This window comes from Balaenoptera acutorostrata, chromosome 7, assembly GCF_949987535.1.
Source record: "Balaenoptera acutorostrata chromosome 7, mBalAcu1.1, whole genome shotgun sequence".
NCBI lineage: Eukaryota > Metazoa > Chordata > Mammalia > Artiodactyla > Balaenopteridae > Balaenoptera > Balaenoptera acutorostrata.
The window spans coordinates 115,997,256-116,014,704 of NC_080070.1; the positions used below are offsets into that span (position 1 = coordinate 115,997,256).

Here is a 17,449-nt window from a genome sequence, read left to right on the forward strand (position 1 = left end):
TATCTTGTACCACACAGAAAGTACAACAAAACCCCACACCCACTTTGAAAGCAAACCATCGTGTAGGAATTCACAGAGGAGTTTTGCTTTCCCCCATCCCTCCACTCCATCACCCCCTCCTGCTGCCCCCTCCCTACCCTATTGAGAGGCTTTCTTGTTATTTCCCTTTTGTAATTGAATTTCTTTTCCTGCTCCACTGTTTTACTTAGAGTCTTTCTTGGTTGTTTATTTTGTTTGTTTTTAACAGCTTTAAGCCTTTTTTCCTTAGCTCTTTTGTTTGTTAAATTATAACACTCTGGAATACTCAGATTGGCATGAAATGAAATAGGGACTCAGCTAATATTAGGTTTGTAATTTTCATTTTTAGCACCTTTCTGTCTTTCTTTCTGTCTCTCCCTGTCTTCCTTTTTTCCTTTCTACTTTTTTCTTCCTCTCTTATTGTTGAAAATAAGTACACAATATCTTTGCTGTGTTATGTTCAGTTAGGTGACTTTTAGCAGGGTGATTTTTCAGACTATCTAGTGCACCATATGGTTGGAAATGTGAATTCTTTTTCTGTATTTTTAAATGTCATTTCTCTCCTCTCACTCCTATCTTATCTGCTTGCTTTTTTCAATTAGAAATATACTACTTTAAAAAACTTTAATATGACAGTTTAAATCTCTAATAATTTCAAAACCTAAATTATAATTTATCTTTAATCTTTCTTCTAAAAAATCTGGTTTTCTAATACAGGTTTCATTTATTGTGGAGCAACTACCATTTCAGTGACAATGCTGAGTGAAGAGTCGATTCTTTTGTCTTTTGCTTCAGGACTGAAGTAGACTACATTGCAAAGTTAAATTTTTCTTTATTCTAAAGTTCTGGGATTCATTATGCTTCTTAGGAGTGGATTCCAACTTTCATAGAATTCAAACTATTATATAACCCTTTACTTTCTTCCTCTTCCCTTTGGCTCTGCTTTGAAACTGAGCTTTATCTCATAGTTCTCTGCCTGCTTTACTGATATGAGTGAGTGTACATCATCCATGTTGGTGTTCCTACCACGAGAGGGACAACTTTGTGTTTTTGTTTTAAAATTTTTCGACAGTTCTTCATTGGGACGTTGTCCTGTAAGATCCGGACACCCTACCTCTCATTTGCTCACTGAACACTGAGATCACCAGTCTTTTCTATGCAAATTCACAATTCTTTCCATTTCATCCAAGATACTCTAAGCCTCTCCTTTTTTGTTTTTTTTGGGTTTTTTTTTTTGGCTTTTTAATTCCAGCCCCATTTGATGACTATAGTCATTTTTCAAAGAGATTCCCCAAATATAGGTGTTAACCAAAGGTTTCCAACGGACTCTATCTTAAAAGTGTTTTGTCCATAACACCTGGTACATAATGAATTCTCCCCTCATGGATACTGGAGCTCCAATTCAACTCTGGTCGTGTATAATGTATGACATTTTTTGCCTATTCTAGGACTCCCATCGCTTGCTGGACTAATGTAGAGCACATATTAAGCCTTTCTAGTTGCCTTTTTCAGTACCTAATGTGGCATGATCAGTTGAGCAGATTATGGTATTTAAAGTAAGCTGTTCAACTTCTCCATGCAGAAGTTTATATAGTTTACAAACTGCTTACTGTTGAAGTGGTAATGATTTCTTGTTCTAGTCTTGTAATCAATAACCAATAATTATAGAACATATTCCTTCCATACATGCTTAATAATTCTATAAAATTTGGGGGTGGGTGGGTGAAGGGAAGAGTAGCTTGGGCCAGGCAATCTGATGTTTATTCAGTTGTATTAATTCTTTGTATCTTAAACCAGGTGATTAATCTATGAAGAATTTCTGTAATTATGATTTGTTCTTATGTCATCCAAATTTGTCCAAAATTTTTTACTTTAAAATCTTTAATCTTTACCCAACTCAGAGAATTCTTCAGTTTCACACTTTGTTTGGTACAAATAATTAACCCCATGTCAACCATCAACATACTCATTATTTTAAAAAAATTTAGTCAATGATTCAAATAATTTATTGCCTTCTTTCCATTTTTATCAAATAAGAGATTTATCCTCATTCTCCTTCTTAGAAAGAAAACAGGAAACAGGAATCTCATTTACATGATAATTTTTGTTCTTGTCAGGTTTTGTGAGGTATAGTTTCATTGGTTTTTTTTTCTTCTTTTTTTCTCCTGCATAGGGTGTCAGGAAGCCAAGTGATTATGATCATGTCTCCTGATACTTTTATTTGTAGTCTTGCATTTAAATATAGTTAATTGGATACCAGATTTGTAGCTAATTAATTCATAAGCACTTCCTTAACCAAAATTGTAAATAGCAGCAAATTTGACAGAATTTATTAGAAGTACAAGAAAACCATTTAGACTGTAAAAATATAGTAATTCAGTAATAGAATGAGTTGAATGCAGTATATTGAAAAACACTTTTACAATTATTTATAGAAATTTTCATCGGAGGGGTGTAATTTGTAAGGTATCTGGAGAAGTCAGTAGATTGAGATGCACCATTAGTGGTTATAGATAAGCACGATTTCATTTACCCCTGCTCCTGACTACATGAGAGGTGCAGGTGAGCATAGGAGAACTTAGCAGAACTAACTAGCTTGTCGAGGGTGTGAACTCATGACCATACCTCATGCTTTACCATGTAAAGCTTACCAGCCACTGAAAAGTATAAGCCTCCTGTTACTTTTAGGAGTCAAGCCAGAATAATTACTACAAGTAAAAAGGTAATTAATTATAGATCAGAATTATGCCTTAATTATTTTGTACATTTGATTTTTGAAACAGAGCTAGAAGTTTTAACATGTGCTGTATTCCATCTTTAAACCTAATTTTTCTTTATTTACACAGTGGAGCAGATGTCTCAGGATATGCTTCTTAAAGATTCTTAAAGTACATTTCTTTAAGAACATTTAATTGTTAGAGTACCTTTCTGAAAGTACATTTAATTTCAAAGAGCTGTCTTGTTTTTGCTCTTAAGCCCATCCATATATTATTCAAAACCAAAGGGACCAAAAAGTTTGGTTATATATTGAAATATTTTCATTGTGTTGTATATGGAAGTACATTTAGAAATATTTGAGGTTTATAGGTGATATCTTTTCAGTTTTACAGGTGTTATTTATATTCTATGAATTCAAGAAAAAATAAGGACCTTGAGAATTTGTTTCCCCTGCTTCTAAATACATAAGCGTCCTTATTTGTTCTAAAATTACATTTATGTGATAATTTTTTCATACTGTATTTCTATTTCAGGCTAAAAATCTCATAGAGAGATTTTTTAATCAACAAGTGGAAGTTCTGGGCAGACGTGCAGAGCCGTTGCCTGAGATATACTACATTGAAGGTACTCTCCAAATGGTTTGGATTAATCGCTGCTTCCCAGGGTATGGAATGAATATCCTGAAACACCCAAAATGTCCTGAGTGCTGTGGTATGTAATGAACTATGACTTTATGGTTTATACGTATGAAAATTCACTTGTCTTCATTATGCCTAAGTGAATGTCTATCACTTATTTTTACTATCATTTAGGTTTGAAGTAGTGTGTTTGAAAAGACTGTGTCAATTTGAAGATTTAAAAGAAAAAGGCCAACTTAATTCTGGCCTTGTTTTAATACTAGAGTGAAGAGGGGTTGGGGTGTTAGGCAGTTGTCTGGGAGGAAGCACAAATACTAGTTATGACACACCTAGAGTTACTTATCTTAACAGCCAAAATATATTTTAGAATCAACTTTTGAAGAGTTTACATTTGTATAGTCTGGTTTAGGTAACTTTTTACTGTTTTTAAAAGTAAGTATATGAGTTGCTTTATTACCAGTTGTTCCTTCTGACCGTTGATCCTAGCACTAAAGGATCTGAGCAGCTATCTGGCTTCCCCATCTTTGTGCTCATTATAGGACCGTCTGTAGAGGCTGTTTAGGATGAGGACGTGGGTTCACAGTCTCTGAATTTCCATCTGCAGCTGTGGAGTGAGCCAATTAACCTTCAGTCTTGAAAGACTTTCTAACATAAATATCACTACATTAGTGCCATTGTTTGAGTCTTCTCTGTTCTTCCCTCTTTTCTACTATCTTAGGTTAGATTAAAAACCTTTTCATATGGTAGAGCACTAAATATTATTTTTGCTTTGCTTTATTTAACTTGGTTAGATTTTGCTTTACTTTTTCATAATTTTGTTTTTGTTTAAGGATATGAAATTTGACAAAATGTACTGAAAATTTATCTCAGGAAATACAATACAAATTTAACAAATAAAGCACTTACAAATGCCAACCTCGTGACTGTTTTGATAATCTGTGGTTACGCATATCACGCTAGAGCACAGAAAATGATGAAGAAAAGCCTGGCAATGCCAAACAGTGAGACCAAAACTTAGTAGTTTAGCTGTCTGTTAAATACATTTATATTGTCTATCAATAAAGCCTTAAGACAAACTAAAAATTTTAAATAGTTGCATCTCATTAATTCTAAGAATTTTGAAATAAACATAGCTCTTTCAGTTGAAATGATAGGTTTCATCATAATGATGAAATTATTATGAATAATAATTTTATCATTGGAGTTTTTTTGTGTTTATAGAAGTTCAGATAACACAATTTTCAGGTACTCTAATTTTACCATGTAATTATAACATTCAAGATATTATATGCTGTACTATTTGATCAAGTTCATTAAGCAACTCTTTTATTCCTGACAACAAACACCATGCGAAGTATATAATAAAACTGTTATATAAATCTCCAAAATGTTTTCTGCATCTAAAATACTGCTTTGCTCTCCCAAATATATGTCTTGGCCCACAGAGCTTAGAGATACAGGAGATGCATCCAGGAAACAATTAGAGAACAAGAGACCGCCAAACTACAGGGAAGAGAACAGAAAGGAGATTATATAAAGCAAACTAAGTTAGAGATAGGATGAATCTCTATATAGGATTAATATAATTGAAAAAAAGGCTTTCTGAGTGATTTGAGACTTGAGGTAAGACTTTGAAGATACAGGCTTAGCAAGTACCACCCAAACAAGGGCATGACTGAGTGTCAGATTTCTGGGGGAATTTTGCTTGACTGGGACTAGAGGATTAGTATCAGAAGAGCTGTGGGGAATGACAGGCTTTGAAAGCAAAGTGGGAGAGTTCAAATTTAATGTGGCAATAAGAGTCATATCTTTGCATAGAGGAGAGAAATAACATTTATTTTTTGAATTTTATGGGATCATTATCATTGCTCAGTATACTTACCAAGTAATGATTTGCTGTATCTCAGTTTGTGTTGTTCTATGGTAAATAAATATTTTAATTTAGAATTACCTTTATGCTCTTATCATCTCTGTTCGATTACTTAAGCGAGACTGCGCTCCTTTTTTGCACAGAACTCATTAAATATAATGTGACCTTCAGGTCCCCATCATATACAGTCATTTTTACAGAATTTTTACAGTGATTAATACAGTCTATATTACAGAAGGCTATCACTCTAAAAATTTTAAAGAGCACATACTCCCCAAAAAACATTTATATCATTCTCCAAATTGGTAGGCACTATAAAATATAACAGTAGTTACAAGACAAAATTAACATAGTAAATGAACTTATCCATTCAAGTGTGAAATGGAATACTAGATAGAAGCACATAAAACATATGAGATAACTTTGTAAAGTGACTTAACTTCCAAAATGAAGACACACCAAGTTTATGTTCAGCAAAGATTGAGATAAGCATGTCTATTATGTGAGGGAAGTTTATGTACTTTCTCAGCAGCTGGTAAAGTAAACGGTGATGTTTTCTTCTTTTTTGGATATCTTTACTCATTTAACCTTTATGTCTAGATCACAGATAAAGATCGTTTGCTTATAAACCTAGAGACTTAACATTTCTACCTGTATTATTTTTCTCATTTCTAGTTAATTTAGCATTTTAAATTGATTTTCACTGAAAGTACTTCTTTACACATTTATCATTGCTTACTATATGCATCATTTTGTCAATCATTTTGACACTGAATAATGAAAAAGTTCTAATTTGTGAATTATAGATGTCTCATAATTTCATAAATTATATCATAAAGATACTACAACCAAAGACCAGCTAGAATATTATATTGTTTCTTATAGAATTTTTTAAAACACAGATTCTAAAATATGTTTTACTGTGTAATTTCTGTAGTTTCTATTATTTCTGTAAGACTATATTTTGCTTTCCTTTTTATTTTATTCCTATTTAAGCTCATCAAATAACATTTTTTTTGACATACTATCCCACTCCTCCTTCTTCTTCCTCTTTAAACTATGGCACTGTCTCAACGTTACCTGAAGACCTTCTCAGAAATATATCCAAGGTGTGGGAGCCACACCTTTACGTTTGTAAGCATCCTGGGTGATTTGATGGACATGAAAGTTCGAGTCTCTTGAGTATTGGTGTTGATAAAGTGATACCTAGATAGGACGCCTTTCCTCCTAATGAGGCAGCAGACTGTTTTTCATTGAATGTTATGGATGAATGTATAGCTCACTAATAGTTTATGCAGCACTGTTGTTTTCTGTTGCTTTCTTTATAAATAAGGTTTTCTGTTGCACATCCAAAGCTTTGGGGAGTCCCAGAAAACTTAAGCAAGGAGCTCTTTCATGGTGATACAGTGTTTGTGTTAGTAGTTAGAAATAATTAGGTTACAGGTTAAACATCTTGAGATAATTTTATTAATAAAGTATACTTTTGTAATTTAATTATGCAGTGAAAGTGAATTGTTTAGTAGATACAATTGTTTTTAGTAAGGTATTTTAGACTCTAAAATCCTGCTCAGACATGCAACCATGAACTCTTGTTTTAATTTTACATCTAAGGACCAAAAAAAATGATAACAAAAAAAATATGCTGTCAACAAAGCAGACTTTAAGGCAAGAAGTCTTACTAGTTACACAGAGAGGCATTAAGTAATGATGAAAGGATAAGTCTAACAAGAAGAGGTGAAAATAAAATATTTCTGAATCTGTGAGGACTTAACGTAGGTCTGAAATACATAAAACAAAAATTGTCAGGTAATACTGGCATATAAAACCATATAGAAAAAAATAAAGATTGGACCCAGCTAAAAATTCACTTCCAGATGTATTACAGACATATATACATAAAGAACTGTAAATGTTTTAGAATATAACAAGAAAATATCATGTCTTCAGCATCAGAAAAAGATTTCCAGAAAAACACCCCAAAATCACTAACTTTAATAAAAAAAAGATTTTGTCTACATAAAAATTGAGTGCTTATGTTTATCAAAATATACTGCAAAGAGAGAAAATATAATCTACAGAATGGGAAAATTGTTTATAATGGATATAACCAACAAAAGACTAGGATATATAAAGAACCCATAGAAAACTTTTTTTTTTAAAGTTATAATAGTTAACATTTATTGACCATTTATCAGTTTCTATTTTTCTTTTTTTTTAGAGTATTAGTCATTTTTTATTTTTTATTTATTTATTTATGGCTGTGTTGGGTCTTCTTTTCTGTGCAAGGGCTTTCTCTAGTTGTGGCGGGGGGGGGGGCCACTCTTCATCACGGTGCACGGGCCTCTCACTATCGCAGCCTCTCTTGCTGCGGAGCACAGGCTCCAGATGCGCAGGCTCAGCAATTGTGGCTCACGGGCCCAGTTACTCCGGGCATGTGGGATCTTCCCAGACCAGGGCTCGAATCCGTGTCCCCTGCATCGACAGGCAGATTCTCAACCACTGCGCCACCAGGGAAGCCCAGAAAACATTTTTTTAAAAAGACGAAACAATTTTGAAAAATGGGAAAAGATTTGAACAAGTAATTCACAAAAGAGTAATTCCAAATGGTCAATGGATCCATGAAAATATGTTCAACCTTTTTGTAATCAGGGAAATGTAAATTAAAAACAAAATGAGCTCCTACTACGCAACTATCAGGTGGGCAAAAAATAAATAGTCTCAATACACTAGGTGTTCAAAAAAATGTGGAGTCTCAGAGCAGCATACACTGCCTGGGTGAGTATAAATCTTGCCCCTTGGGCAACAGTTTGGCATTATTGTAAACATGATGATGCACATACTCTATGATCTAGCATTTGACTCTCAGGGAAATTTCCTCTCAGCATATTTTCTCATAGTCCCAAACTAGAGACAACCCAAATGTCTATTCATAGTAAAATGTACAAATAAACAGTGATGTATTCATACAATGGAACGGCTATAATTGGTGAATGGGAATTACAACCACATGAATACATTTTATAAACATAACTTGTGGAAAAGAAGCTAAGCACAATGGAATCCATGTAATTTAGGCATAGCTAAACTCTGTTTTATAGAGATTTATTTGTGAATACTGAAAGCTAAAACCATAGTGCAATCCAAGGAAATTATCACCATGACACAGAAGACTAGTGCTGACTTGTGAAGGGGAAGGAGTGTGAGTGGGTGGGACATAGGCAGGGTGTTAAGGGGTGGCAGATTTCTACGTTATGGCCTCAGTTGTTTCTAGACAGGTTTTCTATGCAAGCATTCACTATATTGTACATTTATGTCTTATTTTTTCTATGTGTTAGATTTCATAATAAAAAGGTAAAAAATTAAAAATTTCCCTTAAAGCTTGAACACCATTGTTAACAACACTAAAGGCACGCTAAGGAAAAATAAGTGCCTTCTTTCTCTAATAATTCAAATCTATCATTTGTGTATAGTATCACCTGACTTTTGTCTTCATAAATTTATAATTTTAATAGAGCTATCAATAAATGGTTCAGTGGGAATAATGAAATTATAATGACTTTTTTTCTGTTAACCATTAAGTTGTAAATATCATTCCATATTACTCTACTGTCTTCTTATTACTTTTATTTGTTAAAAATAACCAACTAATCGTAGGAATTATGTTTAAACATTTTATGTTGGAATTTAGATTATTTCCTATTTTTATTATTATAGTAAATATTATTTACAAGAATACTTAACCAGCTTTTATTTTTTGAGTATTTCCTTGTATAAATTTACAGAAATGTGAGTAATAATCTTAAATAATGGGCATTTTGAGTTTTCACATTTTTGGTGTGTTATTTTAACAGTTCAAAATGTTCACACTATCTTAACCTCTCTCACAATGTATGTGTAACTACAGACATTTTCGAATGTCCTCTAATTGCTTCTGAGCATGACTTTTCAAAAATTAAAAAGCGAAATTTTATAGCCGTGAAGAGTAAAGACTGTATCTCTCACCCTGCTGCGTTCTGCTTAGACTGACATCCTTATCTGGGAGATTTCACAGGTCTGCCTGCCGCTCAGGGCTGTTAACTGGACAACCGTCCATAGCACTTTATAACTGCTCATTCCCTTCTCTCTCCCTCACTGCCTTCCTACAGTTAAATTCTTGTTTAGATCTTTCACCCAAATTCATCTGCTTGTCTTCATTCCCACTGCAGTCATCTTAATTTGGATTCCATTTTCTTGTGCCTGGAATGATTAGTCTTTTCCTAACTGGTATCCCTTTACTTTTTCTTCTTTTCAGTCCATATCTCACATTGCTTCCAATCATACTTGTAAATTCCAAGTGTAATCATCTCATTACTTGAAAACCTACAATAATAAAACCCTGGCTTCATAGCATAACTTACTATACCCTTTGTAAGCCAAATCTTATCTTGAGCAACTAACTCTTTATTGTAACACTGATGTCATTTTTTATATTTTATTCCTCCAGGAAATGTGTTAGAATTCAGAAATACATAGCATGCTTACTAAGTGTCTGGCACTGGGGATACATTGATGAGAGACATGAACAAGTTGCTTCTCTTGTGTTTGTGTTTTGTCTGGTCAAGCAGCTTATAAACAAACAGGTGAATAAAGTCATTGCATATGATGATAGGCACAATAACAAGCATTAAACAAGGTGATATGATGCACCCTAGTGTACCTGGCAGGATTTAAACAGTAAACAGGAGGTCTGCTCACTAGTATTTTGAATAGAATTGAATGAAAGTGCCACTGTCAGAGGTCTAGGTAGGGATAAGGGATGTTGAGGCCCTGGGACTACAGCATCTTGAAGCAGCTACCATCCATAGGCTTGAAGAATGAAGATGAGGGAAGAATGAGACAGTGCCTGTGAGAGCTGGGGAAACAGGGCTGCCTGACACCAGCTGAGCTGTAGGCGCACAGTGAGGCAGCCACGCCATAAAACTGGCAGGAGGCAAGAGGAAGATAAATGTCCTGTCCTGCCGTCCTCTCGTGGAGCCTTCCTGTGGCCAGACCCAGAGGAAGGGAACCTGGGTGATGGAGTCTATAGAGGTTAGCTCCAAGAGAGGGAGCAGGGCAGAGAAGGGTGGGTGATGGACCAGGTTTTGGGTTCAATTGGAGACTACCATGGAGTGTGTCTAGGGTGAAACTAGGGGATCCATTCATTGGATTGTCAAGGATGACTTCACTCAGAAAGTGACTCCTGGGACTTCCCTGGCGGTCCAGTGGCTAAGGCCCCGTGCTCCCAATGCAGGGGGCCCGGGTTCGATCCCTGGTCAGGGAACTAGATCCCTCATGCCACGACTAGGAGTTCACATGCTGCAACTACAGATCCTGCATGCCACAACTAAAAGATCCCTCATGCCACAGCTATAGATCCTGCATGCTGCAACTAAAAGATCCCACATGCCGCAACTAGGACCCGGCTCAGCCAAATATAAATGAATAAGTAAAAAAATAAATTTGTTTAAAAAAGTGACTCTTGAGTTGAGCCCTGCATGATAAGTGGGAGAAGATTATACAGAGATTTGTGTACTGAGTTTTCCTGGCAGAGAGAAAACACAAAGGCATGACTAAGCATGACATGCTTCAGAGCTGATAACTGGCCACAGCAATAGAAAGTAGATTTAGTATATTTAAGACACAATCAAGAAAAAGTGTTTATGGAATGTAAAAGCAGGAGGAAAGGGAAGAATAAAGAGTGGTTCTTATGTTTAAGCATGAGTAGGTGGTATATACTGAAATCCCAGTTGAATTTTTTTATATTATGTGAAGTTGTCATCTGATTTTATTTCATGTAGAATGCCCAGTTTCTCAGTAGGATTTATTGAAAAGTTCATCCTTTATCCAGTGCGACATTTAAGTATCTCTAAAGGTAGATATGTTTCTGAATACTCCTGTTCCACTGATACGTTAATCTATCCCCAGCAGTCGCACTACTGGGCATATACCCTGAGAAGACCATAATTCAAAAAGTCACATGCACCCCAACGTTCATTGCAGTACTATTTACAATAGCCAGGACATGGAAGCAACCTAAATGCCCATCGACAGATGAATGGATAAAGAAGTTGTGGTACATATATATAATGGAATATTACTCAGACATAAAAGGAAATTAAATTGGGTCATTTGTAGAGATGTGGATGGACCTAGAGTCTGTCATACGGAGTGAAGTAAGTCAGAAAGAGAAAAACAAATATCGTATATTAACGCATATATGTGGAATCTAGAAAAATGGTACAGATGAACCTATTTGCAGGGCAGGAATAGAAACACAGGTGTAGAGAACGGACATGTGGACATGGGAGGAAGGAGAGGGTGGGATGAATTGGGAGATTAGGTTTGACATAAATACACTACCATGTATAAAATACATAGCTAGTGGGAACCAGCTGTATAGTACAGGGAGCGCAGCTCAGTGCTCTGTGATGACCTAGGTGGGTGGGATAGAGGGTGGTGGGAGGGAGGTCCAAGAGGGAGGGGATATATGTATACATATAGCTGATTCACTTCATTGTACAGTAGAAACTAACACAACAGTGTAAAACAGTTATACTCCAATTAAAAAAAAACAGTTATAACTTTTAATGAGTGTCAATCTCTGATAAGTCATGTCCTTTTGTATTGGGTTGGCCAGAAAGTTCGTTCGGGCTTGTCTGTAACATCTTACAGAAAAACCCAAGCGAACTTTTTGGGCAACCCAATGTTATGAGATCCATTGCCTCTCTATTCAGACTTTTGAATCAGCTTGTCAAGTTCTATAAAAATGGCTGTTGGATTTTGATTGCCACTTCACTGAATCTACAATGCTATTTGGGAGAATTGTCATCCTACCAGTATTGAGTCTTTCAATTCATGAACATGGTGTGTGTGTGTGTGTGTGTGCATGCGTGCGCGTGCACATGTGCTTCTTCATTAAAATATATCCCATTAAGTCTTCATTTAAATGTATCCCAATTATAATTGTTCTTATAGAGGTCTTACAAATATTTTACTTAGATTTATATCTAAGTAATTGATTGTTTTAAACGTCTTATTTTGATATAATGTTGGACTTCAGAAAAATAGTACAAAGTATTCCTCTTTAACTTTCACCAAACTTATTGGTATAGGCTGAATATTTGTACCCCCCGTAAGTTCATATGCCAAAACCTAATCCCCAGTGTGGTGGTATTTGGTGGTGGGGACTTTGGGAGTTGATTTTTGTGTATAATGTAAGATAAGGCTCCAACTTTATTCATTTGCATGGGAATATTCAGTTTTCTAGCACCATTTGTTAAAATGACTATCCTTTACCCATGGAATGGTCTTAGCCTCCATGTTGGACATCAGTTGACTGTGTACACGAGGGTTTGTTTCTGGGACCTCTCTTCTGTTCCATTGGTCTGTATGTCTGTGTTTATGCTAATATCACACGGTTTTGATTACTGTATCTTTGTAATCAGTTTTGAAATCAAAAAGTGTGATTGCTCCAAATCTTTCTTTTTCAAGATTTTTTCTGGTTATTCATGGATCCTGGAGTTCCATGTGGATTTTAGGATGAGGTTTTCTATTTCTGAAAAGAAAAAAAAAATACATTTGGGATCTTGATAAGGATTGCACTGAATTTGTAGATTGCTTTAGGTAGTATTTTTATCTTAATATTAAGTCTTCCATGAACACAGGATGTCTTTACAAATTTACGTTTCCTTTAATTTCTGTCAACAATGTTTTGTAGTTTTCAGTGAACAGATCTTCTGCCTCCTTGGTTAAAGTTATTGCTAAACATTTTATTATTTGTTATGCTATAGCAAATGAATTGTTTTATTCTTTTCCATGTTGGATTATTCATTGCTAATTTATAGAAACAACTATTTTAGCATATTGGTTTCACATGGTGTGATTTTGCAGAATTTGTCTATTAGATTTAGTAGGGTTTTTAGAGTGTTGATGATTTTATACATATAAGATCGTGATATCTTTGAACAGAAATAATTTTATTCTTCTTTTTCAATTGTATTCATTTATTTTTCTTACCAAATTACCCTATCAAGAACTTCTGATACTGTTGAATATAAGTGGCAAATGTGGACATTCGTATTGTTCTTAGGGGGAAAACTTTCAGTCTTTCATCGTTGAATATGATGTTAGCTGTGAGTTCTTTGTATATGGCCTTTAACATGTTTAGAGAGTTTTCTTCCATACGTAGTTGATTATTGTTATTATAAAAGGGTATTGACATTGAAAAAATGTTTTTTCTATGTAAATTGAGATGAGCGTATGTTTTTTCCCCCACATTTCATTCTGTTAATGTGGTATATTTTATTGATCAAGGTTTTGAAAGTTGAATCATCCTTGCATTCTGGGAATAAAACCCACTCGGTCACAGTTTACAATCCTCTAAATATGTTGCAAATTTGGTGTCCTTATATTTTGTTGAGGATTTTTGTATCAGTATTCATAAGGGATATTGGCCTAATTTTCTTGTAGTGTCTCATCTGGCTGGCTTTATAGGATGAGTTAGGAAGTGTCTACTCCTCTGAATTTTTGGATGAGTTTGAAAAAAGAATTTGTGTTACTTCTTTAAATTTTAGTAGAATTCACAAGTGAAGCCATCTGGTCCTGGGTTTTCTCTATGAGTAGGTTTTTGATTACTGATTTAATGTCTTACTAGTTTTACATTTATTCAGATTTTCTATTTCTTTATGTGTCATTTTGGTAGATTATGTGTTTCTAGAAATGTGTACAGCAACTATACTCCAAAAAAAAAAAGAAAATCAAAGAAAAAATAAAAATAAAAATCCTAACCCCCCCAAAAAAGAAAGAAATATGTCCATTTCATTTAGGTTATACAACTTACTGGTGTACAGTTATTCATAGTATAGTTTTATATTGCTGTTTGTGTAAAATCAGTAGTAATGTCCCCACTTTCACTAATATTGTTATTTTAGTATTTTAAGTATTTTCTCTTTTATTCATTGCCGATCTAGCTGAAGTGGTTAACTTTGTTGTTCTTTTCAACTAACCAGCTTTTTGTTTTTGTTTTGTTGATATTCTCTATTACTTTCCTATATACATATATATATATTTTTACCTCAATTTTAATCTTTATTATTTCCATCATTCTGTTGTCTTTGTGCTCAGTTTGTCCCACTTTTCCTACTTCCTTAAGTGAAGTCAGTGTAATAATTCGAGATCTCCCTTTTTTGATCTAAGTATTTAGAGTTAGCACTTCTTTTGCTGCATCCCATAAGCTTTAGCTATTGTGTTATAATTTTCATTTGTCTCAAGTATCTATTTCCCTTGTGTTTATCAATTGATTCATTAATTGTTTAATAGTATATTATTTGATTTCCAGATATTTGTGTACTTTCCAGTATTCCTTAATGTACTGGTTTCTAGCTTTATTATATTGTAATCATAAAAGACACTTTGTATGATTTCAGTTTTTTAAAGTTTATTGAGACTTTTTTTGTTGCATAACATATGATCTATCCTGAAGAATGTTCCATGTGCACTTGATAAAAATGTGTATTTAGCTATTCTTGTGGAGGCTTCTCTGTATGTCTCTTAGGTCTAATAGGTTTATAGTGTTGTTTAAGCTCTCTATTTCCTTATTAATTTTTTTGTATGGTTATTGTTAAAGGTGGGTTACTGAAGTCACTAATATTTTATAGCTCTCTATTTCCCTTCAGTTCTTTCAATGTTTGCTTTATATATTTTGAGACTCTGTTTCTAGGTGAGGTGCATATATGTTTATAATTGTTATCTCTTCTTGATGAACTGAATTGTCCATCATTAATATGTAATGTTCTTGTAACAATTTTTGTCCAAAAGTTAATTTTGTCTGACATTAGTATGGCCACCCCAGCTTTCTTTTGATTAATCTTTGCATGTAAGATCTTTTTCTGTTCTTTCACTTTCAGCCTATTTGTGTTTTAGAACTAAATGGGTCTCTTGTAGTTAACATCAGTTGCATCATGTTTTTTTTCTTTTAATCCATTCTGCCAATATCTCTCTTTTGATTGGAGATGTTAATCCATTAACATTTAAAGTTATTACTTATAAGGAAGGACTTCTGTCATTTTTCTATTTGTTTTCTATATTTCTCATAGCTTTTTTGTTCCTTATTTCCTCCATTCCTGCATTCTTTTCTGTTTAGTTGATTTCTTATAGTGACACTTTTTGATTCACTTCTCATTTCCTTTGTATATATAGTAAAGTTCTTTTCTCTGTGGCTACAATGGGAATGAAATATAACATTCTATTATAACAATCTAATTATAACAGTTATCAACTTAACTGCATTCAGATATAAAAACTCTCCTCCTTTACAACTCTGCATCCCCCTTAAATTATTGATGTTCTAAATTATATCTTTAATATTGTGTGCCCAATAACATAATTTATAATTGTTTTTATGCATTTGTTTCTTAAATCCTGTAGAAAACAAAAATAGTAGTTACAGCCTGAAACTACCATAATACTGATATTTATACTCACTACATGTTACCTTTACTAGAGATCTTTATATCGTCATCTGACTTTGAGTTACTGTCTAGCATCCTTTCATTTGTACCTTGAAGGGACTCCCTTTAGCATTTCTTTTAGGACAGATCTAGTAGTAATGAACCCCCTCATCTTTTCTTATCTTGGAATGGCTTAATTTCTCCAAAATTTTTGAAGGATATTATTGCTGGATATAAAATTCTCAGTTGACACTTTTTTTTTTCCAGCACTTTAAATGTATCTTCCTACTCACTTCTGGCCTACAAGGTTTCTGTTGAGAAATTAGCTGATAGTCTTAAGTAGGGCCTCATGTAAATGATGAATTAATTCTGTCTTGCTACTTTCAATATTTTTCTATACCTTTGTCTTCAACAGTTTGCTTATAATGTGTGTGCTGGTGTGGGTCTCTTTCAGTTTATCCTACTTGGAACTTGTGTTTTTGGATTTGTCGATACATGTATTTCATCAAGTTTTTGGACATTATTTATTTTTCTTTCTCTTCTTCTGGGATTCCCATAATGTATATACTGGTGTCCCACAAGTCCGTTTGACACTAGTTACATTTTTCTTTCTGCAACTTAGATTTGGTAATTTCAACTGTCCTGTTTTCAAATTCACTGATTTTTTTCTTGTACAGCCTCAAATATGCAGTTCAACCCCTCCAGTTAGTTTTATTTACTGTTGTTTCAGCTCCAACATTTCTGTTTCCTTTTTTATGATTTCTATCTTTTATTGTTATTTTCATTTTCTTCGTACACCATTTTCCTTATGTTCTTTGTTCTTTTTACATCTTTAGCTCTTTGAACATATTTAACATAGTCATTTTAAAGTCTTTTTTTAAATAAGCCTGATGTCTGGGCTTCCTCAAGATTGATTTCTGTCTCTCTCTTTCTGACTTACTTCACTCTGTATGACAGACTCTAGGTCCATCCACCTCACTACCAATAACTCACTTTCGTTTCTTTTTATGGCTGAGTAATATTCCATTGTATATGTCAATTTACTATGTTCCTGTAATGGGCCATGTTTTTCTGAGCTTTTTTAAATTATTATTATTTTTTTAAGTTGAGCATTGTAATAATATAATGTGGTTACTCTAGAAATCATATTCTGTCCCTTCCCCAGAGTTTGCTGCTTTTGTTTGGTTTTTACCGAAGGTTTTAGTAGTCCCTTTGTTTTGAGACTTTTCCAAACTATTTTTGCAAAGTGTAAAACTATTTTATACTCAGTTGTGTGTAGTCACCAAAATCTCTGTCTTTGGACAAATCCTACTTCATTATTGTATGCTGCTGGATTTAATTTGCTAATATTTTAAAGATTTGTGTTATTATATTATGTATTTTGTTGTAATTTCTTTCTCAGGTTTGGTATTATGAATGTGCCAGCCTTAAGAAAGCAAGTTGAGCAAGTGTTCTCTCTTCTTCTGTATTCTGGGGGAAAAAAAAACAACAACAACAACTGTAATTAGGTTTTTTTTTTAAATTAGGATTTACTTAAAATGTCATAGAATTCATCAATGAAAACATCTGGGCTGGGGCTTTATTTTTTGGAAGGAAACTTTTCCACAGTTGATGTGAATTTGGTCTAATTTTCTCATTTTTTGAAATAATTCTGTGCAGATATGTTTGTCTTTTTATATTCATTTTTAAGATATTTGGGATGTCTTACAAAATTTCTAGTCCGTTTCTGCTAGTAGATT

General features: G+C 33.8%; 1 protein-coding gene across 1 annotated transcript in view; it reads left to right on the forward strand.

Annotated features, from left to right (window-relative positions):
• Positions 1-17,449, forward strand: part of ZPBP (zona pellucida binding protein) — a 102,511-nt gene that overhangs the window by 61,559 nt on the left and 23,503 nt on the right. The window contains exon 7 of the mRNA XM_057550515.1: positions 3,270-3,447. Within this exon, the coding sequence (XP_057406498.1) occupies positions 3,270-3,447 (178 nt within the window). The remainder of the gene's footprint in view (positions 1-3,269; positions 3,448-17,449) is intronic.